A 24,620-nucleotide genomic window follows, 5' to 3' on the forward strand; every position below is an offset into this window, starting at 1 on the left:
ACACCAAGCAATATAGTCTTCCGAACCCTCTCCCATTTTGCTCTTCTTCCAATTGTGGAGCCCCTTTCCTATTTCAAAGCAAAATCTACTTTTCATACCCCAAATCTATTTTCATAAGAGGAACTGGCATCGCCTTTGTGTAAATCAAATCACTGTGTTGCCTCCCCCAGGGGTATTTGCCCTTCATGCTTTACTTCTAGCTCAATTTAACAAATGCTTACTGGAAGCCTATTATATACAAGGTATTTCCCAGATTCTAGAAGTGGAATAAAAGCCTTCATGTTCTTAGACAGGGATTTCAAACATTAATGAGTAGGTAGGCAAGGGAGTTTTTCTCTGGATAACATCTGACCCTCTGCCCCTGTACCCTTCTAAATGACCTTTGTTGTTAGGCATCACAGAACCACTACACACATTTCCACATTCCTCACATTTTGAATCTAATTTTCCCCTTGCCCTGGGATCTTAAAGAATCAGTAGCACAAGCATTACCATAACCAAATTTCTGGCTTATTCCACTTTTCTTTTCATAGCATTTCTGACTTACTCCCTTATGCCTAAATTCCTTAATACCCTGAAGAAGACAAAAGTCTTAAAAGAGAGAAAACTATTGTTGAACATCTCATTTTGCCAGGCACTCTACATGTTAATCCTTGCAACTACAAAATTAGTGGCATACTTTCCATCTTAGAAAAAAGGGATCTGAGGCTCAGAGAGGTTTAGAAACTAATTCAAGTAGTTTAGGAACTAATTGTGGCAGAAAACTCACAATTAAGTTCCACAAATCTGACTCCAAAGCCAGTAATTTTTCCATCACAGCACAGGTTCTCAAACGGGATTGGAGTGGAGTGGGGTGGGGGGTCTGCCTCTCAGGTGATCTTTGGCAACATCTGGAAACATCTTTGGACACAACCACGGGTGGAGTGCAAGCAGTGGGTAGGGGCCAGGGACGCTGCCAAACATCCTCCCCGCCCCAACGAAGAATTATGCATCTGGCCGAAAATGTCAATAGAGCCACTGCTGAGGACACATGGCAGAACGCTCCCAGGCTCCATTCTGTGACTCCCAAGGATTCAAAAGTAACCGCTTTAAAATTAAACAAATTGTAGAAAGCCATGGAAAAATCAACGCCTCGTTCATGTTGCAATACTCTTCCAACATAAGGGAAAACCGATTTTATTAAGACAAAAAAGGCGGAGGGGGATGGTGAAAGGAGGAGGGAAGCTAAGGAAGCAGGAAAGAAACACAAACTGATTATCCGGGTTAAAAATCAAGATATAAATATGTGGGTGTTTTTCATTCTCATGATTTTTCACTAATTCAAATGTTCATGGGTTACTTTGAGATGTAATTATTTGGAATTGGTTAAATGTTACCCTGACCACAGCCAACATGGGCGTTTTGACTTTTTCCTGGGACCCAGGGGACACAGATGCCAGATGAAACCACCACTTCTTCCTGTTCTTCCCGCTGGGACAAGGCCTGTCAGGTGCTGGCGGCTTGACTCCTGACAAGCAGCCGCTCTGTGGACTACTGGCAGAGTCCCAGAGCAACAGACTGGCGCTTAAGGTTCTTTCCCTGCCGGGCCCCTCCATCCCGGCACCTCCATCCCGGCACCCTCCCGGCTTTCCTCCCCTCTGCGGCTACCCCCGGGGGCGGGGCAGCGAGAGCGCACGTCCCAACGCCGTGACGTCACAATCCCGGCGCCGTGGAACCCGCCCTTAGCAACCGGCCTTGCGACAGTCTCCATCCGCTGCCGCCCCCTCGCCGGCCCCTTGTTGCCAAACCTCTGCTGCGGGGGCTGGCCGGGCACGGGGAAGGACCGAAGGGGACCCGGCTGTACCCACGGCGGCTGCAAGAGGTCTAAGCATGGATGGCAGCCGAAGAGGTAAAGGGCAGCTGTCGCGAGCTACCGCTAGCCATCTCGCGCCGGCCGGCTGTCGGGCCTTCGGGTCCAGGCTGCGCGGTTCTAGGCCGAGCGCTGGGCGCTCCCTGTCCCCTTTTTAGTCGCCAGTGTTGACCCGAGTGTTGCCCCGTGCTGCCTAGGCTTCTTGCATCAGAGGAAGCCTTGCTTGTGGGGTTCACAGGTCCGCTTCTTGCTCTGAATTTGTTGCCCTGCCTCCAGGAGACCCTGCCCCTGGAATTCGAGGTCGGAGACGAACCAAAATTGGTGTTTGGAGTGAGACTTCTCTGGGCCCCCAAATCAAGCCCCGCTGCACTCCTCAGGAGTGGCCCTCAGTTATCCCAGCTTTTGAACGTGGTGGTACAAACGCCTCTGTCTTGGAGCTCTTGGGGATTAAATGCAGATGATACATACAAAGCTCTTAGCACAGTATAAATACTCAGTAAATACGAAATCCTCCATATTGTAACCCCATCCCCGCCCCACCAAACTAGTGAGTAACCCAGGGATTCTCTAACTTTAGTGTGAGTAGGAATAGTGCTAAAATTCAGTAGGTCTGATGAGGACTGAGCCTTTGCATTTCTAATAAACTTCCAAATAATGCCGTGTTGCTGGCTGTAGTTTTAGTAGCAAAGGCCTAATCCGTAATCTGCTCTTGACTGAATAGCCTGGTTAAAGTGGACATTACAGTGGATCCACTGGAGCCACGTAACTTTAAACATCTATGCCTCAGACCGATCCAGATCATTTGCATTTTCTGAGCAAGGCGTTTAAGGCAATCTCCAGACCTCTTCTGGCAATTTAGTGTTCTTATGTTTTAAACTGTACCTTTAAAGCCAGCTGCTAGATGGTTCCTTGCAATCAGTCTTGTTTGAATACAGGTGTGCCTTTATTATGTAATCTTTGATCAAAAAAAGTGCTGATCTGAATGTAGGAAATAACTGTATATTAGTAACCTAAGTTCCAGGAAAAGCAAACCAACATGCCTTTATGGTTTTCAGAAATTTTACCACATAAGTTAACATTACCTTTGCTGTGTACCAGAAAATATTTCTGAATTTCCTTAGTTTTAAATGCACAAAACATCTTGTATTATTCTCATTTCACAGTGAATAAAAGTAATTTGCCCAAGTCACAGTAAGTGGCACAACAGGCTTTGAATACAGGTGTAATGAATGTGAAACTAGTGCCATTGTTTCGTTTACTATTCCTTTGTAGAACTGGGAGCATGGGAAAGGATGTATGTCAAATTTAGAGTATAATGGCCTTAATAAGACAGTAAGTCTCAGTGTTTATTAAATTTTTTAAAATCAGGTTCATGTCAAGAGATAATACGGGAGTTCCCGTAGTGGCGCAGTGGTTAACGAATCCGACTGGGAACCATGAGGTTGCGGGTTCGGTCCCTGCCCTTGCTCAGTGGATTAACGATCCGGCGTTGCCGTGAGCTGTGGTGTAGGTTGCAGACGCGGCTCGGATCCCGCGTTGCTGTGGCTCTGGCGTAGGCCGGTGGCTACAGCTCCGATTAACCCCTAGCCTGGGAACCTCCATATGCCGCGGGAGCGGCCCAGGAGATAACAACAACAACAACAACAACAACAAAAAGACAATACCGTTTATATTTCCATAACTTACCCAATTAGCTTCATTTTTAGGACATTATATAATGTATGGTATCAAACATTAATTTTGAGTTTTTAAGAAAAATGTAATATTCCCCAGATATCTGGGGTAGTCAGTTCTCCTATACATAATTATTAATAGGAAACCATATTTTAGCCAACGCTAAAATAATTTTAATTGAAAATTTTGCGCTTTCTAAATTTGTTAGATTTCATTGAAGTTACCTGTGATGATTTCAAGAGCACAAAATGTTAAGGCATCTAAAGTTAAAATTTATTTATCTTTTGTCATTTATTCTCTGTGACATTTGCTATCTTCTCTGTATACCTACTTTTCCTTTTTCTATGGACTGCAGAGAAACATACATACATTAGAAAGGAGTTTGGAGGTCATAAGCTGCATACAGAGAATAAACTGTATTTCTTAGCCTGTTTCATATGGTAAAGTAAATTAGAGCATGGTTTAACTCCTAAGCAGTTTATATTGATCAAGATAGGATAATGGTTAAGACTCAGGAACCAGAGTGCCTGGATTCAGATCCAAAATCTGTCACATTTTAGTTGTATAACCTTGGATAAATTGCATCGCTTTATCTCTCTGTGCTTCATCTATAAAGCGGGGATAATGATAGTACCTATGTCCTAGGATTGTTGTAAGGATTAAGTGAATTTGTAGCTACGAAGTGATTAGCACTGTGTCTGGCATGGTTAGCAGTGTTCAGTAAGTTAGTTATTTGACTGCAGGCGAAGAAACCCAACTCAAACTGGCTGAAGCTTAAAATGGGAACTTTTGAGCGCAGGTAGAGAAAGTCTAGGGTGGGTAGAGCTCCAAACATAGTTAGATCCTGGTATTCAAATGATGTTACCAGGTTTCTCTTTCCATCTTTGTTCCACTTTCCTCTGTTTAGGCTTCATTCTCCGTCTCAGACGGGTTCCCATTGTGCAGTGCAGGCTGGCCACCAATAGTGCCAGGCTTGTTTATATTCTAGGGATTTCCCAATAGTTCCAATAAATAAAAGTCCCAGGATTGTGTCTCGTTGGCTGGACTTGGGTCACATAGTCATTCCTGATTCAATCGACAGAGTTGGCCAGGTGCGGGTGATATTCCCCCTTCTGAGCTCTGGGATCCACAGCTGAGCTAAGAAGGGGAGGAGTGGTTCCCCAAGCAGGTTGAGGTCCTATTTCTAGATAAAGGGGCATTGGATTCTGGTCAGACAAAAAGCCAACCCTTTTTTCCCTCTGAAGAAGTAAGGTTTGCCTGAGAGTTTGGTGGTTACTTTGCTTTTTTTATGTTTAGTCTCTCTTTCTTGACAGAAACGTATGCTGTCTTCATTACCAACTCAAATGGTATTACCTGGACTTTTCTTGTCCTAAATAAGTTTAATTTTTTCCTTCTTGCTCTCTGGCCTATGATGTAGAAGGACCTTCTCAGGTATTCTGATCTTCAGACTGTTTTTTTGTTTGTTTTGGTCTGTTCTAGCAGGCTTTGTTCTCTAATCCTGGATTTTAGTTCTACTATCTCAACACCTCTTTTTCTATTTTCTTGTTTTGTTTTTAATTTAATGGCCACACTCAGCACCTGGAAGGTCCTGGGCCAGGAATTGAATCTGAGCTACAGCCGCAGCGATGCTGGATCCTTTAACCCTGTGCACCTCTGCTGTGACCTAAACCACTGCAGTCGGATTCTTAACCCTTGTGCCACAGAGGGAACACCTACCTCTTTTTGTATTTTCCAACATGCCTGTTTCTTCCAGACTTTGTCTTTGTCTTCTCCACACATTTATAGCTTATAAAAAGCCTGCCTGATAGCAGATTTTACCAACTTAAAACATGTCTTGGGAAACAGTATATTTTGGGGGTTTGTTTTTTTGTTTTTGCTCTTTTTATACCACAGCCACGGCAACGCAGGATCCAAGCTGCTTCTGTGACCTGCACCACAGCTCATGGAAACGCCAGATTCTTAGTCCACTGAGTGAGGCCAGGAATCGAACCCACACCCTCATGGTTCCTAGTCAGATTTGTTTCCGCTGCGCCACGACAGGAACTCCGGGATGCACTATATTTTGAATGTTAAATTCCACTGAACTCTATAACTCAACCTACTGTCTTGGGGGTTACCCCTCACAGCACAGTCACTTTTATGGGGAAAGAAATTATTTTGTCACAAAGTATATAAAAGCTGTGCATAGCCAATCTGGTCTAAAAGACAAGACACTGACCTTAGGGGAGATAGTGAGTTTTCTACCACTAGAAGTGCTTTTAAATAGAAGATGTTGAGCTAGAATCCAAGCAAGAGGGTGAGCCGGTTGAACTAAATGAACCTTAGGACATCTTTTAATCATCATCAAGTTCTGGTTCTGACCTTTTTATGTGCTTATACATAATAACATTACACTATATAATTTATGATCTACTAAATTACTTTGTGAGAGGACTAGACTATGGTTAACTGAAATAGGTAATACATTTGTATTAACTCAAAATCGTATTCTATTTCGAAATCATTTAAAAACCAATAGGGTCAGTGGTTTACGGAATAAAGTCAGTGTATATCCAATAACATAAATGATGTATTTATCATTTTATCTAATGAAACTTAAGTCTCCGGGCACAACAATTTTGAAAATAACTTATTAAAAGAGAAAGGCTTTTACCTATGGCATCAGGATTTTTGTCTGATATTGCTGGTTAATAGTATGATTGAATAAAGTTTTAAACAATTCTGGTAGTTAAGGATAAATATTTTACTTTTTATTTGCTCAATATTGTCTTTGTAGAAGTTGTATTTCATTTATCCTAATTCATATTTTTTTGTTAAAAGTCAGAGCAACTTCAGTCCTTCCCAGATACGGTCCACCGTGCCTATTTAAAGGACACTTGAGCACCAAAAGTAATGGTAAGTGAGGTACTTAAAAAATGGTAAAAGATTGTTAAAAAATTGACTATGTTTACTTTATTTGTGAATAATATAACATAGTAAAAAATACTTTGTTTAATCATACTTGAACTTCATATTATTAATTAAATATTATAGGAATTCTTGAGATTCGAGAATTTAGGAGTCCCTCACACCTTGAATGTGGACCTGGCCACCTCCTGTTCGCTGCTGCAGCTCCAGCCCGGCTCTGCTCTTTGCTGGTGGCCTACCCTGGCTGAAGGCATGCCTTCCTTGTTAAAACAGTGATTAGAGGTTGTTAAAGACACAGCACTGAAAAGGAGAAGCTGTGCAGAGAAAAAAAGCACTTGAAAAATGCATTTTCTGTCAGGAACAAACACTTATCCAATTGGGCCTCTTTATCCAATTGAATTTCTAGATCCAGTGAATTGGAGATACAAACTTTCTAAATGTTTTCATATTTTACAGCCTTTAAATTTTAATGTACGTGGAAAATATTTTTATAATTATAGCTTAAAATTTTTAATCCTAGGTTTTTAGGCAAAATAATTCTTTTTTTTTTCCTTATTTACATGAAAAAATCTTTGATACTGATCCTCTACATGTGAAAGAAGAATCATTTTCAGTTACCTCACTTATTTCTTTGTACTAAAGTAAATATACACATAGAGCCAGAATCATGAACTTTGAAAAATAATTTTTAGCTAGAAATTTGAACTAGTTTTAAAATAGGCATGCATAGAAAAGCAGGATGAAGAACTATATGTAGTTTACTAATTTTTTTTAAAGGATATATGTATAAAGCTGTTATAAATATGCGCTGCATTGGTTCACATCTAAACTGCATTCTTTATCAGCTGTATGACCTTGAAGACCATACTGTCTGTGCCTCAGTTTCCATGTCTAGTAAATGGTGATAATAATGACTAAATGAGTTTTTACATGCGTGCATGGTACCTAATCAATAAATGTTTTTAGTAGTAGTTGCAGTAGTAATGTCAAGCTTATCATTTTGTATATGCTTTCATCGCGCATAGAATTTCCATAGAAAATCACAGAGTATACTGCTGGGAGAGAAGACTGGGAGTCATGGCAGGAAATTCATAATTTTCCAGTCTCTACATGCTGTTTTAGTTGTTTGATTCTTTTTTTTTTAACCACATGCATGTATTACTTCTCAGAAACTTTTTAATATTTAAAGAAATTATACCTACATTTATACTTTTATATACATGCTTAATCCTAAGATTTTTTTTAACATCTAAAGTCAAGAAGTTTAATGTCATTGAATTTCTTTGTGATTGTTCTTAAAATAGTCCTAATACTTCAAAAAAAAAAAAAAAAAAAGGCCAGTAAATTGATTTGTAGGTCTTGTTTTCAGGTGTAAAAATTAGAAGTTTGCATCTCAAAATAGAATCTTTGCCTACAGTTTTGGAGTGTGGGATTTGCTTGATTTCCCAAACTCCCCATGTTTTCAGGTGTTAACAATGGCTACATTATTTCATCATCAGGCAAGTAGGTAAACCTTTTTAGTTAGGAGACAGAGAGCTGTTGATAAGAAGCAGCTTTGTTAAATGTAATGGTTGATTATATTCCAGAATCTCTTTGCAAGACTCTCAGGCTTGTAAAACTTTCTTAGAAAGGTTTGAACCCAAAGTAGTCAGTAGCTCATCAGTTATCAGTGCAAGATTACAGTGGGGACATATTCAGCATCACAGATACAATGTCAGTGTGTCCATGGTTAAATTTCAGAACAGTTTTTATAAAAATGAACTTAGTAGTCAGTAATTTGTTTACTCTCGTGATGATTTTTATTTTAATTTTAAATATTTAATTAAATATGTTTTAATTTTTAGCTTTTTGCACTGACTCCTCCTCTCTCAGACTAAGTACCCTCCACCTGGTCAAGAATCACATGGCTGTTCACTATAATAAAATCCTTTCAGCCAAAGGTAAAAATGTGCAAATATTAACTTTCTGTACCCAATTTAAACCCTTTTCAGTTTCACTTCTAATTAATGTAAATATGTAGCAAAAATGAATACATTATATATAAATGGGTTTGTGTTTGATGCAGTGAGATATCAACTACTGACTTCTACATCTATATACCTACAAATTCAGAATGCCATTATTAACTGTATTTGAAATCTGTATAATGCCTATTATTTAATTTCCCGTTATTCCTAGTGTCTGTGTATATATTTTTGTTTTGTTTTGTTTTCTTCTTCTTCTTTTTGCTTTTTAGGTCCACACTTGCAGCATATGGAAGTTAGCAGGCTAAGGGTCGAAACAGAGCTACACCTGCTGGCCACAGCCACATGGAACCTGAGTCACGTCTGCAACTACACCACAGTGCATGGCATCACCAGATCCTTAACCCATTGAGCGAGGCCAGGGATCAAACCCACATCCTCATGGATACTAATAGGATTCATTACCACTGAGCACAATGGGAACTCCCCTAGTATATTTTTGTGGTTAGATACTGATCATAATATAGCAAAAAGTTTATAATCTGCTCTTTTGTTTTCAAATCTGAAGAATTTTCACAAAGAAAAGAAGATGGTAACTACAGTCTTTTCTTTTTTGTCAGCTTTATTGAGATGTCACTTATATACAATAAAATGTCCTAATTTTAAGTGTACAGTTGAATATTTTGAAAAACATATACATTTTTATGATAACCACTACAATCAGGCTATAAAAAAGGGATCAGCTAACTATAGCTTGCCGGCCAAATCCTCCTGCCACCTGTTTTTTTACAGCTCCTGTACTGAGAATATTTTTATTTATTTTTTATTTTATTTTATTTATTTATTTATTTATTTATTTATTTTGTCTTTTTGCCTTTTTCTAGGGCTACACCCATGGTATATGGAGGTTCCCAGGCTAGGGGTCTAATTGGAGCTGTAGCTGCCAAGCCTACGCCAGAGCCACAGAAACATGGGATCCGAGCTGTGTCTGCAACCTATACCACAGCTGACAGCAACACCGGATCCTTAACCCACTGAGCAAGGCCAGGGATCGAACCTGCAACCTCATCATTCCTAGTCGGATTCGTTAACCACTGAGCCGCGACGGGAACTCCAGAATATTTTTAAATGGTTGGAAAAAAGTCGGAAGAACAGTATTTTTGTAAAGTGAATTCACACGAAAATTGAAATTTTGTTCATAAATAAACACAGTCACATCATTCTTTTGCATATTGTCTGTGGTGGCTTTTTGCGGCATATGGAAGTTCCCTGGGCCAGGGATCGAATCAAAGCCACATCTGTAACCTTCACCACAGCTGCAGCAATGTTGGATCCTTAACCTACTCTGCTATGCTCGGGATCAAACTGGCAGTGCCACATAGACAGGCCAGATCATTAACCCACTGTGCCACAGCAGAAACATCCTCTGTGGTGGCTTTTTCATTAAAAGGCAGGGTTCTCCAAGTCCATGATTCTCTTTTCTGGGAAAATAACAATTAAAAAATAAAAAAAAGCAGAGTCGATTAGTTGTGATAGAGGAAAAGCCTAAAGAATTTACTATCTGTTCCTTTACAGAAAATGTTCACTCCTGGTATAGAACATTTTCCTCATCCCCAAAAGTTCTCTTTAGTCCTTTGTAATCACTCTTTTCCCCCCAGTTCCTGGCAACCACTCATCTCCCTTCTATCCCTATAGTTTCGCTTTTTCTAGAATTTCATATAAATTAATTACAAAATACATATTTTGGGTCTGGCTTCTTTCAGTTAGTTAACACTTTTGAAACTAATCCATGTTCAGTATTTCTTCCTTTTTATTATAATTACTATTCCAGTTAATAAATAAACCACAGTCTATCAATTCACCAGTTGGTGGACATTTGGATTGTATTGACTCAATACTATTAAGAATAAAGCTACTGGGAGTTCTTATTATGCGTTATTGGGTTAAGAACCCAACGTGTTATCCATGAGGATGCGAGTTTGATCACTGGCCTCACTCAGTGTGTTAAGGATCCAGTGTTGCCACAAGCTGTAGCATAGGCTGGCAGCTCCAGCTCTGATTCAACCCCTAGCCTAGGAACATCCATATGCTGCAGATGCAGCCGTTTAAAAAAAAAAAAAAAAAAGATAAAGCTGCTATAAACGTTCACATAGAATCTTTGAACATATGTTTCCATTTCACTTGGATAAGTTTATTTACTAAAAGTGGAATTGTGGGGTAATACGGTAAGGGTATGTTTAACCCTTATAAGAAACTGCCAAACTTTTTCAGAATGACTGTCATTTTGCATTTCCGTCACTTCCACATCCCCACCAAACCTTCCTGTTGGCGGTCCTTTTTTAGGCATTCTAGTGGATATGTAATGGTATCTCATAGGGTTTTACTTTTTGTATTTCCCTAATGCCTAATAATGGCGAGCACTTTTTTTTTTTTTTTTTAATTTATGGTCACACCCGCGGCATACGGAAGTTTCTGGGCTGGGAATTTAACCTGAGCCACAGTTGTAACCTATGCCACAGCTGTAGCAACACTGGATCCTTTAACCCACTGTGCCAGGCTGAAGATCAAACCTCCACCTCCACAGGGACCCGAGCTGCTGCAGTTGGATTCTTAACCCACTGTGCCACAGCAGGAACTCCTTCCTTTTTTTAATTGAAATATAGTTGCCGTACAATATTTTGTCAGTTTCAGGTGAACTACGTAGTGATTTGACATTTGGATAAATTATGAAATGATAACCAAGATAAGTCTAATAACGATCTGTCCCCATAAAGTTATTACAGTGTCATTGACCATATTCCTTATGCCATATGTAACTTATCCATGACATTTTATAATTGGATGTTTCTATCTCTTAAATCTCCTTCACCTATTTTGGCCCCCATTCCCAGCCCCCTCTTTTCTGGCAACCACCCATTTCTTCTCTGTATCGGAGTCTTTTCATTTTGTTTGTTCATTTTGTTTTTCAGATTCCACATATGAGATCATAAATTTTTTCTTTCTTTGTACGATTTATTTCATTTCACATAATACCCTCTAGATCCATTCATGTTTTAGCAAAAGGCAAAGTTTTATTTTTAATGGCTGAGTAATATTCCACAATATATGTGTGTGTATATATATATATATATACACACACCATATCTTTATTCCTTCATCTATCAATAGACACTTTGATTGCATCCATATCTTGGCTATTGTAATGCTGCAGTGAACTCTGGAATACATAAACTTTTTGAATTAGTGTTTTTATTTCCTTTGAGTAAATTCCTAGAAGTGGAATTGCTGGATCGTAGGGTAGTTCTATTTTTATTTTTTTGAGGAAACTTCATACTGATGCACCAATTTACAATCCCATCAAATGTGCACAAGGGTTGCCTTTTCATTGAGCAACTTTTCATGTGCTTATTTGCTATCTTTGTATCTTCTATGGTGACCTATCTATTTAAACCTTTGCCCATTTCTAAAAATGAATTGTCTTCTTTGAGTATTAAGTTGTGAGAGTTCTCTTTCTATAAATAACATACCCTGTGTCAGACACATATTTTGCAAACATTTTCTCAAGTCTTTGACTTGTCTTTTCATTTTCTTTAAGTTTTACCATGAAATTATTTTACTTATTTATTTAATTTGTTTAGGGCCACACCTGTGGCATATGGAAGTTCCCAGGCTAGGGGTCAAACTGGAGCTGCAGCTGCTTATGCCACAGCAATGTGGGATCTGAGCCTTGTCTGCGACTTACACCATAGCTCAGGGCAGTGCTGGATCCCAAACCCAGTGAGCCAGGCCAGAGATAGAACCCACATCCTCATGGATACCAGTCAGATTTGTTTCCACTGTGCCACAAAGGGAACTCCCAAAATAATTTTAGATTTACAGAAAAGTTACAAAAGTAGGACACAATTTCACAGAAACTCTTCACCCATCTTTCCCTGATATTAAGACCTTACATGACTGTAATTAAAACCAGAAAATTAGTATTGATACAATACTGTTGACTACAGACCTCTTTTGAATTTCCCAGTTTTTCACCAGTAGCTTTTAAAAAATTTTTTATTTTTTTCATTTGAAGAGCTAAAGTTTTAACATTTTAGTTCATATTTTATGAGGTTTATCTTATAAGTGATTAAAACATCTAAAGTATTTTGTTACATGTGAAACCAAGTTCAGCATTTCGGTTTTTTAATAGTTTATGCTTTTCATGTCCTATTTAAGAAATCTTGCTTAATCTTAGGTCATTAAGATTTTCTTATGTGTTTTCTTCTAGAAGTATAAATTATAGCTCCTACATTTAAGTTCGTGATCCGTTTTGAGTTAGTTTTGGTCTGTTGGTGTGATGTAAGGATTAATTTTTTGCCTGTGGATATCTAAATATTCCCAGTGATTGTCCTTTCCTCATGGAACTGGCTTGGCACTTTTTGGAAGACAGTTGACCATGTGTGAAGGTCTGTTTCTGGACTTACTCTTCAGGTCTGTTGATCTGTATGTCTGTTAAAATATCTGCACTGCCTTAATCACTATAGCATTACAATAAATCTTGAAATCAGCTAATGTAGGTGCTCCAATTTTGCTCTTATATTTTTTCAAGCTTGTTTTAAGACTCCAGTAACCAGTATGTTAAGTGCATGATACAGGTAGGTTAAGTTAGTGATGCTCTGTGCATTTATTTTCCAGTGTTTACTGTTTCATTTTGAGTAGTTTATATTGCTGTGTTTTCAAGTTCACTAATGTTTTTTTCTGCAGTATCTAATGAGCTCTTAATCTCAACCAGTGTATTTTTTATGAAGGATATTTTTCATCTTTAAAAGTAGCATAAAAAATCAAAACAAGCAACTTCTGGAACATTTTGTGATATTCATATTTGATATTTGTTGTCATTTATAAATATTTAGAATATTATTAAAAAACTGATTTTTCTCTTTCAGCTGCAGTAGACTGCTCAGTTCCACTAAGCATGAGTGCCAGCATCAAATGTAAGTAATTTTTGACATATTCCTTTTTTTTTTATTGTAATGGTGAGTTACTTTTTTTCCTATATATAATAATTTTTATTTTTTTTCATTATAGCTAGTTTACAGTGTTCTGTCAGTTTTCTACTCTACAGCAAGGTTACCCAGTTACACATACATGTATACATTCCTTTTTCTCACATTATCATGCTCCATCATAAGTGACTAGACATAGTTCCTGTGCTGCACAGCAGGATCTCATTGCTAATCCATTCCAAAAGCAATAGTCTGCATCTATTAACCCCAAGTTCCCAATCCATCCCACTCCCTCCCCCTCCCCCTTGGCAATCATGAGTCTATTCTCCAAGTCCATGATTTTCTTTTCTGTGGAAAGGTTCATTTGTGCCATATATTAGATTCCGGATATAAGTGATATCACATGGTATTTGTCTTTCTCTTTATGACTTACTTTACTCAGTATGGGAGTCTCTAGTTCCATCCATGTTGCTGCAAATGGCATTATTTTGTTCTTTTTTATGGCTGAGTACTATTCCATTGTGTATATGTACCACATCTTCCTAATCCAGTTGTCTGTCGATGGACATTTGGGTTGTTTCTGTCTCCTGGGTATTGTGAATAGTGCTGCAATGAACATACGGGTGCATGTGTCTTTTTCAAAGAACGTTTGGTCTGGATATATGCCCAAGAGTGGGATTGCTGGATCATATGATAGTTCTATGTATAGTTTTCTAAGGTACCTCCATACTGTTTTCCATAGTGGTTATACCAACTTACATTCCCACCAACAGAGCAGGAGGGTTCCCTTTTCTCCACACCCCCTCTAGCATTTGTTATTTGTGGGCTTATTAATGATGGCCATTCTGACTGGTGTGAGGTGGTATCTTGTGGTAGTTTTGATTTGCATTTCTCTAATAATCAGTGATGTTGAGTATTTTTTTCATGTGCTCTTTGGCCATCTGTATATCTTCTTTGGAGAAATGTCTATTCAGGTCTTTTGCCCCTTTTTCCATTGGGTTGTCGGCTTCTTTGTTGTTGAGTTGTATAAGTTGTTTGTATATTTTAGAGATTGAGGCCTTGTCAGTTGCATCATTTGAAACTGTTTTCTCCCATTCTGTAAGTTGTCTTTTTGGTTTCTTTTTATGGTTTCCTTTGCTGTGCAAAAGCTTGTAAGTTTGATTAGGTCCCATTGATTTATTTCTGCTTTTATTTCTGTTGCTTTGGGAGACTGACCTGAGAAAACATTTGTAAGGTTGATGTCAGAGAATGTTTTGCCTATGTTCTCTTCCAGGAGTTTGATGGTGTCTTGTCTTACATTTAAATCTCTAAGCCATTTTGAGTGTATTTCTGTGCATGGTGTGAGGGTATTTTCTAGTTTCATTGATTTGCATGCAGCTGTCCAAGTTTCCCAGAAATTCTTGCGGAAAAGACTGTCTTTTTCCTATTTTATGTTCTTGCCTCCTTTGTCAAAGATGAATTGACCATAGGTGTCAGGGTTTATTTCTGAGTTCTCTCTTCTCTTCCATTGGTCTGTATGTCTGTTTTGGTACCACCACAACACTGTCTTGATGACTGTGGCTTTGTAGTAGTGCCTGAAGTCTGAGAGTTAGGCCTCCTGCTTGGTTTTTGTTTCTCAGGATTGCTTTGGCACTTCTGGGTCTTTTGTGGTTCCATAAAAATTTTCGGATTGTTTGTTCTAGTTCTGTGGAAATTGTCATGGGTAATTTGATAGGGATTGCATTGAACCTGTAGATTGCTTTGGGTATTATGGCCATTTTTACAATATTAATTTTTCCAATCTAGGAACGTGGAATATCTTTACGTTTCTTTACATCTTCTTTAATCTCCTTGATTAATTTCCTTGATTAATGTTTTATAGTTCTTTCACCTCCTTGGTCAGGTGTATTCCTGGGTATTTGATCTTTTGGGGGTGCAATTTTAAAAGTATTGTATTCTTATATTCCTTTTCTAATATTTCATTGTTAGTGTACAGAAATGCAACTGATTTCTGAATGTTAATCTTACATCCTGGTATTTTGCTGAATTTGTTGATCAGTCCAAGTAGTTTTTGGGTTGAGTCCTTGGGGTTTTCTGTGTCACCTCTTCTTTTCCTGTTCGGATGCCTTTTATTTCTTTCATTTGTCTGATTGCTGTGGCTAGGACTTCCAATACTATGTTGAATAACAGTGGTGAGAGTAGGTATCCTTGTCTTGTTCCAGATTTTAGTGGAAAGGCTTTCAGCTTTTCTCCATTGAATATTATATTTGCTGTGGGTTGTTGTAAATGACCTTTACTATGTTAAGGTGTGTTCCCTCTGTACCTACTTTGGTAAGAGTTTTTATCATAAATGGATGTTGGACTTTGTCAAATGCTTTTTCTGCGTCTATTGAGATGATCATGTCGTTTTTGACTTTTGTTAATGTGGTGTGTGACGTTGATTTGTGTATGTTGAACCATCCTTGTGAACCTGGGATGAATCCCACCTGGTTGTGGTGTATGATCTTTTTTATATGCTGTTGGATTCTGTTGGCTAAAATTTTGTTGAGGGTTTTTGCATCTATATTTGTCAAAGGTATTGGCTGATAGTTTTCTTTTTTGGTGGCATCTTTGTCTGGTTTTGGAATTAGGGTGATGGTAGTGTCATGGAATGTCTTTAGGAGTGTTGCTTCTTCTTCAACCTTTTGAAAAGTTTATTAAGATGGATATAAGTTCCTCTTTGTATGTTTGGTAGAATTCACCTGTGAAGCGATCTGGTCCTGGACTCTTATTTGTAGGGAGTGTTTTTATGACATACTCAATTTCATTTCTACTGATTTGTCTGTTCAGTTGATCTATTTCTTCTTGATTCAGTTTTGGCAGGCTGTAAGACTCTAGAAAGTCGTCCATTTCTTATAGGTTGTCAAATTTGTTGGCATGCAATTGTTCATAGTATTCTCTCATGGTATTTTGTATTTCTGTAGTATCCTTTTTCATTTCTTATTTTGTTTATTTGGGTTTTTTCTCCCCTCTTCATGGTGAGTCTGGCCAGAGTTTGTCAATTTTGTTTACCTTTACAAAGAACCAGCTCTTGGTTTTATTGATTTTTTTTCTATTGTTTTTTGAATCTCTATTTTATTGATTTCTACTCTAATCTTTATTATTTCCTTCCTTCTGCTGACTTAGGTTTTGTTCTTTTTCTAATTCATTTAGGTAGTGGGTTAAGTTGTCAATTTGATATTTTTCTTCTTTTTTTGAGGAAAGCCTGTGTTGCTGTGAACTTCCCTCTGAGCACTGCTTTTGAAGCATCCCATAGATTTTGAGTGTTTGTGTCCTCATTATCATTTGTCTCAAGGTATTTTTTAATTTCCTTTTTGATTTCCTCAGTGACCCGTTGGTTTTTTAGTAGCATGTTGTTTAGTCCCCATGTAGTTGGTTTTTTCTCATTTCTTTTCCTGTGGTTGATTTCTAGTTTTATGCCATTGTGGTCAGAGAAGATACTTGAAACAATTTCTACACTCTTTATTTGTTGAGGTTAGCTTTGTGCCCCAGTATGTGATCAATCCTTGAGAATATTTCATGTGCACTTGAGAGGAATGTGTATTCTGATTTTTTTGGTTGTAATGTCCTGAAAATTTCAATTAAGTCTACCTTTTCTTTTGTGTCATTTAGGATCTCTGTTGTCTTATTGATTTTTTTGTCTAGAGGATCTGTCCATTGATGTGAGTGGGCTGTTAAATTCTCCCCATCAATTTAAAGTATCCCCATCAATTTCTCCTTTTATGTATGTTAGTATTTGTTGTAGGTGTCTGGGTTCTCCCATATTAGGGGCATATATATTGACAATTAGTAATATCCTCTCCTTGAATGGATCCTTTTACCATTAAATTGTGTCCTTCTTTGTCTTTCTTTATGACCTTCATTTTAAAGTCTATTTTGTTTGATATGAGTATTGCAAATCCTTCTTTCCTGTCTTTTACATTGGCATGAACTATCTTTTCCCATCCCCTCACTTTTAATCACATGTGTCCTTTGTCCTAAGGTGAGTCTCTTGTAGACAGCAGATTGAAGGTTTTTGCTTTTTTATCCAATCTGCCATGCTGTCTTTTGATTAGAGCATTCAGTCCATTGACATTTAAGGTGATAACTGATAGATGTTTATTTATTGCCATTTTAAACCTTGTTTTCCAGTTGATTCTATGTTTCTCTTTTCTTCCTTTCTTTTTTGGTTGGATGATTTCCATTTATTTTACGCTTGAGTACTTTTCAATTTTTGTGAATGTAATGTTTGGTTTTGATTTGTGGTTGCCCTGTTTTTTTAAGTATGTTAACCCCTTGCTATATCTGCTGGCTGTAGCCTGATAGTCATATAGGCTTAAACACATCATTAAAATAAAAAAAAGAATCTGTATTTTCTTTTTTTTTTTTTTTTGTCTTTTGTCTTTTTTTTTTTTGTTGTTGTTGTTGTTGTTGTTGTTGCTATTTCTTGGGCCGCTCCTGCGGCATATGGAGGTTCCCAGGCTAGGGGTTGAATCGGAGCTGTAGCCACTGGCCTACGCCAGAGCCACAGCAACACGGGATCCAAGCCACGTCTGCAACCTACACCACAGCTCACGGCAACGCCGGATCGTTAACCCACTGAGCAAGGGCAGGGACCGAACCCGCAACCTCATGGTTCCTAGTTGGATTCGTTAACCACTGCGCCACGACGGGAACTCCGAATCTGTATTTTCTTATTTTCCTTCCCCACATTGTATGATTTTGAAGTCTTTTTTTTTTTTTTTTTTTTTTTTTATAATGTCTCTGCTGGCTTATTTAAGTGATTGCTTTTCAGTTGTGGTTTCCTCCATTCTGTTTGTTCTTTTTTTTTTTTTTTTTAATTTAGAGAAGCCCTTTCAGTATTTCTTTTAGCATGGGTTTAGTATTGCTGTACTCTTTTAGCTTTTGTTTCTTGGAGAAATTCTTTATTTCCCCTTCTATTTTAAATGGTATTCTTATGGGATAGAGTATTCTGGGTTGCAGATTTTTTCCTTTCAGCACTTTAAATATATCTTGCCACTCCCTTCTGGGCTGTAGTATTTCTGTAGAGAAATCAGCTGATGGCCTTATGGGGGTTCCCTTATAATTAATGCTTTGCTTTTCTCTTGCTGCCTTTAGAATCCTCTCTTTAACTCTTGCCATTTTTATTATAATATGTCTTGGTGTTGTCTTATCTGGGTTCAACTTGTTTGGGGCCCTCTGTGCTTCCTGTATCTTGATACAGTTTCCTTTAGATTTGGAAAGTTTTCAGACATAATTTCTTTAAATATATTTTCAATCCCTTTTCTTTTTCTTCTCTTTCTGGAATTCCTATTATTGGTAGATTGGCCTGCTTTATATTATCCCATAGATCTCTTATATTGCTTTCATGTTTTTTCATTTGGTTTTCTGTATCCTGTCCTAATTGGGTGATTTCCATTATTTTATCTTCCAAGTCACTAATTTATTCCTCTGAATTATTCATTCTGCTCTTTAGTGCCTTTAGCTCAGTTTGCATCTCTGCAAATGAATTTTATCATTTTTCTTGGCTCCTCCTTATATTTTCTAGTTCCTTTCTAAAGGAATCTGCATTACTGTTCATATCCTCTCTTAATTCCTTGATATTCAGCCTTAATTCCTTCAGTATTTTCACTGTCTCCCTTTTGAACTCAATGTCTGTCCGACTGCAGAGGTCTGTTTCGTTGTTGACTGCTTTAGGTAAATTCTCTTGTTCCTTTAACTGGGATTGGTTTCTGAGCTTCTTTGTCTTGCTTATGTTTTTCTTTTCCTGTGAGTTTAGGGAAGCCAAACCATAGTCTTGTAAGGTTACTTCTATGCAAGAGCACCCCATTGTATTTTTTGAGGGGGTTACTCTTTATTTTTGGTGTGGGAGTTTGAATATTTTCTGTCTCTTTCTTTGGCGTGAGCAGGCTGTTATTCCCTGGATGCTCATTGTGTTTTCATGGAGAAGGAGGCAGTGGATGGGGCCAGCAATCAGTGCCTGGTCACTGGGCTCTCAACAGCAGCAAGGACCTGCAGGAAGGTGGCACAGGCTACTCCTAGTTTCAGGGCCCTGGAAAGTGGCAATGAGCTCTAGGCAGATCTACAAGGCTTCCAGAGCATTTGGCAGTAGCAGTAGCAGGGTGCGTGAGTTCCCAGGGGAGGGAGAGCAACAACAGCTAGAGTTCGATTGCAGTGCTCTCCTCTGAAGTGACTGGAAGCTCCGGTGGTACCTGTTCAGGGACCCCTAGTGGTGGTGGGCCATGACTACCTCGAATCAGTGATGACTGCAGTGGTTTGCCCCTGCCACTTGTAGACCATGCATGAAGCACCCCCTCTCACTTAGCCCACATGGGAGGTGCTGCACAGGCTTCTAGTTGCAAGATCCTGGGAAGTGACAGAAATCAGCTGTGTGGTTACTGCCTGGGAGTATTCAGCAGTGGCAGCAGCAGGGCCAGTGTTCCCAGGGGTGTGAGAGTGCCAACAGGTGGTGTTTGGTCACAGTGCCCTCCTCTGTGGTGCCCTTGAGGTGATTGGGGCTGCAAGTGGTGCCTGTTCACAGACTCCTAGTGGTAATGCAAATTGCCCTTTCTAAAAACAAAAATAAATGGTAAACTACACATAACCTAAAATGTACCATCTTAACCATTTTTACGTCTACTCTTCAGTGACATTCAGTACTTCATATTGTAGTACAACCATCACCACTATCCATTTCCATAATTCTTTTCATCTTGCACAACTGAAACTTGACACCTATGAAACAGCGACTCCCCCACTCACCCACTGCAGCCGTTGTGGTATTTTTGTCTCTGTGTGCTTGACTTCCCTAGGTACCTCATGTAAGTGGAATCATCCAATGCATTTCCTTTTGTGAAAGATTTATATCACTTAGCATAATGTCCTTAAGGTCCATCCATGTAACATGTGTCAGAATCGCCTCACTTTTTAAAACTAAGTAATATTCCATTGTATTTGTATGCCATATTTTGTTTATATATCATAAGTCAATGGACAGTTGGTTGTTTCCACCTTTTGGAAGTCGTAAATAATCCTTCTATAGACATGGGTGTATAACTACTACTTTGAGTCCCTGCTTTCAGCATTTCTGGGTATATACCCAGAAGTGGAATTATGGGTAATTCTGTTTTTACCTTACATTTCCAATTTGAGGGTTCCAGTTTCTCATCCTCCCCAACACCTGTTATTTTCTTTTTTTTTGAGAGTAGCCATCCTAATGTGTATTGACATATTGCTTTTTGAGGAAGCGTATACTAATTTCTGAAAATTATCCATAAAAGAAACTTGTGTATTTCTAAGTTTAGGAACTTAGAATTGAGCCCAGGCTCTGCCATTAAACTATGTAACTTTGGATAATTTAACTTCTGTGGGTTTCATTTTTCCTACATATAAAAATTTGAGTAGTACTAAAAGGCTTGCCCAGGTTTAAGTTTAGAGTTCTGTGATTCACATTGCCCTTGGCTTGTTAAGATTAGTGAAGTAGTCATTAAAAATACCATGACTGGCGCTTTTCTTCAGATAAATACTATCTACTGTTTGTATCCTAATAGCATAACTATATGTGTCTGAAAAGCCACATTGACATACATTACCACAGAATCATGATATATCTCCCCTTTGACCAAATATTTCTATATCCAGAAATCTTTACTAAGGTGATAATCAGACCATCAGATTTGAAATTCCTGTTTTAAAATGTTCTGAAAGATACCATTTGAAACCTTTTGAGTATCTCTCTTTGAGTTCAGTTCAAGAAATATGTACTTTAAAATAGCCAAAGATATCATAGCCTGTGCTTATTAGTAATTATATGAAAATCAAACTTTAATGTTTTCTTAAGCTACTGTGTAAATGAAATTGTTATGTATAGTTTGAGAATTTTTATATTAAAAAAATACCAACTTAAGGCAGTGCTAAAGTAGTGAATGAATGACTGCATAGATAAGGAAATGCCCCTTTCGTGCAATCTGGGAAGGATCACAGACAGCAGTATATTCGTACTCATCTCTCCTTGTATATTTTCCTTCTTTGGGGGGTGGGGAGGGGCACGCCCACTGCATGCAGAAGTTAGTTCTGGAGCCAAGGATCAAGCCTGTGCAACCTGAACCACAGCCATGACAGTGTCAGATCCTTAACCCACTGCACCACCAGGGGAACTCCTTATATATTTTCTTAGTGGAACTTGATAGGACTTCAGCTGAGCTAACTGCCATACCTGTCACTCAGTGAGCACAGTGTCTTTATCAGTCCCTATGCTTGTCCCTTTGTATTCTCCCCCATTCTGTGGCCTTCATGTTTGCAACAGGCCCTAGTATAGGCTCTAGTATTTTTTAATAAATCTTGGGCTAGGAATAATTTTATAGGAGGGGTAAAGGCATTTTATGCAAGAGCAGTGTTTATATACACACACACACACACTTTTTCTTTTTTTTGGTCTTTTCTAGGAGTGCACCCACAGCATATGGAGGTTCCCAGGCTAGGGGTCTAATCGGAGCTGTAGCCACCGGCCTATGGCAGAGCCACAGCAACTCGGTATCCAAGCCACTTCTGCAATCTGCACCACAGCTCACGGCCACACTAGATCCTTAACCTACTGAACAAAGCCAGGGATTGAACCCACAACCTCATGGTTCCTAGTTGGGTTCGGTAACCACTGAACCACGATGGGAACTCCAAGAATATATTTTTAAAGACAGGTTTCATTATATCACACAAGTTATATGGGCAGGTCATTTTATGTCTTTACCTCCTTCTTTGTATAATGAAGATAATTAAATAATCTCTAAGGATCTTTCCAGATTTTTAATTTCTATGTTTTATATTTCTTCTTCTGTATCGTATTAGTATCCTTTTTGTAGCTCAAAACTTGTTCAATGTTTATAGGCTTTAAAAATCTGAATCATGTGAATTAAGGTGGTTTCATCCAATTGACATTAGGTCAGAAAATCCTCTTTAGGATCCAGATGGGAAAGTTTTTTGCCACATCTTCTGCAATCTACACCACATCTCACAGCAATGCCAGGTCCTTACCCACTCAGGGGGCCCAGGGATCGAACCCACATCCTCATGGATACCAGTTGGGTTCGTTTCTGCTGAGCCACAATGGGAAACTCCCAAATGGGAAAGTTTTGATAGATTTTTATACTGAACAGTTTCCCTAACAGTAGATACATAAAAAGATTATCTCTTTTTTGTATAATTAAAAGGCCTGACTATATGTATTAATTCTCTTACTGAACCAGTTTAAATTCACCAATTTAAAATAATCAGGTGGAGTTCCCGTCGTGGCTTAGTGGTTAAATCTGACTAGGAACCATGAGGTTGCAGGTTCGATCCCTGGCCTTGCTCAGTGGGTTAAGGATCCGGCATTGCCGTGAGCTATGGTGTAGGTTGCAGATGCGGCTCAGATCCCACGTAGCTGTGGCTCTGGCATAGGCGGGTGGCTACAGCTCCGATTTGACCCCTAACTGGGGAACCTCCATATGCTGTGGGAAGCGACCCTAGAAAAGGCAAAAAAAAAAAAAACCAAAAAATAAATAAACAAATAAAAGTTTGAAAAAATAAAATAATCAGGCATTTTCCATAATATTTTGTTTGGTACACTAGAGTTTATTCAGTGATTAATTTAGCAAATATTTATTGGGTGTGTGCTATATGCTAGAGTCTAGGGGGCTGGAGCTGAAGAAATGAACAAAGTACCTGCTTTTATAGAGCTTACATTCTGGTTGAAGGAGAAAAACATCAAGCAGATACAAAGGAAAGTAAGTAAGTATGGACTATGTCAGATGGTGATAAGTGCAGTGAAAAAGAATGAAGCAGGATAAGGAGATTGGGACTTTGGAGAAGAAGGCCTCATTGGTAAGGTAAGCAGAGACCTGGAAGAATTAAGGGAGAAGCAAGTAAGTGAGTAAAGGAAGGAAGAGCAATCAAGACAGAGAAAACAGCAAGAACAAAAGCCTTGGTATATGACACTGTGGTCAGTGTCTTCAGGGGAACAGGAAGAAGAGCTGCATAGTTGGTGTGAAATAAGCCAGCTGAAGAGTGACAGCAGATGAGATCACAGAGGTGGGACAAAGACACACACACCTTGTAGGGCCTTGCCCATTTGCAAGCACTTTGGCTTTCATTCTAAATGAAATTGGAAGCCATTGGAGGGTCTTTTTAATATTTTTTTAAATTTTCCCACTGTACAGCAAGGGGGTCAGGTTATCCTTACATGTATACATTACAATTACAGTTTTTCCCCCACCCTTTCTTCTGTTGCAACATGAGTATCTCAATGTTCTCAATGCTATTCAGCAGGATCTCCTTGTAAATCTATTCTAAGTTGTGTCTGATAAGCCCAAGCTCCCGATCCCTCCCACTCCCTCCCCCTCCCATCAGGCAGCCACAAGTCTCTTCTCCAAGTCCATGATTTTCTTTTCTGAGGAGATGTTCATTTGTGCTGGATATTAGATTCCAGTTATAAGTGATATCATATGGTATTTGTCTTTGTCTTTCCGGCTCATTTCACTCAGTATGAGATTCTCTAGTTCCATCCATGTTGCTGCAAATGGCATTATGTCATTCTTTTTTATGGCTGAATAGTATTCCATTGTGTATATGTACCACATCTTCCGAATCCAATCATCTGTCGATGGACATTTGGGTTGTTTCCATGTCCTGGCTATTGTGAATAGTGCTGCAATGAACATGCGGGTGCATGTGTCTCTTTTAAGTAGAGTTTTGTCCGGATAGATGCCCAAGAGTGGGATTGCGGGGTCATGTGGAAGTTCTATGTATAGATTTCTAAGTTATCTCCAAACTGTTCTCCATAGTGGCTGTACCAGTTTACATTCCTACCAACAGTGCAGGAGGGTTCCCTTTTCTCCACAGCCCCTCATTGGAGGGTCTTGAGTAGAGGAGGAGGACAGAACCAGTTTAAAAGCATCTTGCCCACTGGTGAGTTGAGAATAGTCTGTAAGGGGCAGTAGTAGAAACAAATGACTAGTTAGGAGACAGTAATACAGATGAGAAATAATGGTGACTTGGGCCAGAATGCCGGTAGTAGAGGGAGTGTGAAATGGCTGGATTCTAGAAACATTTTAGATGTGTCAACAGTATTTACCAATGGATTGGATGTAGATAGAATATGAGAGAAAAAAAGGAATGAGTCAAAGATGACTCCCAGCACTTAGAGTCTGTCAACTAAAATAACAGTTATAATTTACTGAAGTGAGGAATGTGATAGGAAGATATTTAGCC

At 38.7% G+C, this 24,620-nt stretch overlaps 1 protein-coding gene across 5 annotated transcripts in view; it reads left to right on the plus strand.

Moving 5' to 3' along the window:
• Window positions 1,691–24,620, plus strand: part of SPATA7 (spermatogenesis associated 7) — a 58,957-nt gene continuing 36,027 nt past the window's right edge. For 2 of the 5 annotated variants that reach the window (XM_013978347.2, XM_021098001.1), the window contains exons 1-4: window positions 1,692–1,888; window positions 6,344–6,418; window positions 8,275–8,370; window positions 13,320–13,367. In XM_013978347.2, coding sequence (XP_013833801.1) covers window positions 1,870–1,888; window positions 6,344–6,418; window positions 8,275–8,370; window positions 13,320–13,367 — 238 coding nt within the window. In that variant the 5' untranslated portion in view covers window positions 1,692–1,869. 5 annotated transcript variants of the gene reach the window in all.

The sequence above is a fragment of the Sus scrofa genome, chromosome 7 (assembly GCF_000003025.6).
Source record: "Sus scrofa isolate TJ Tabasco breed Duroc chromosome 7, Sscrofa11.1, whole genome shotgun sequence".
In the NCBI taxonomy this organism is placed as follows: domain Eukaryota; kingdom Metazoa; phylum Chordata; class Mammalia; order Artiodactyla; family Suidae; genus Sus; species Sus scrofa.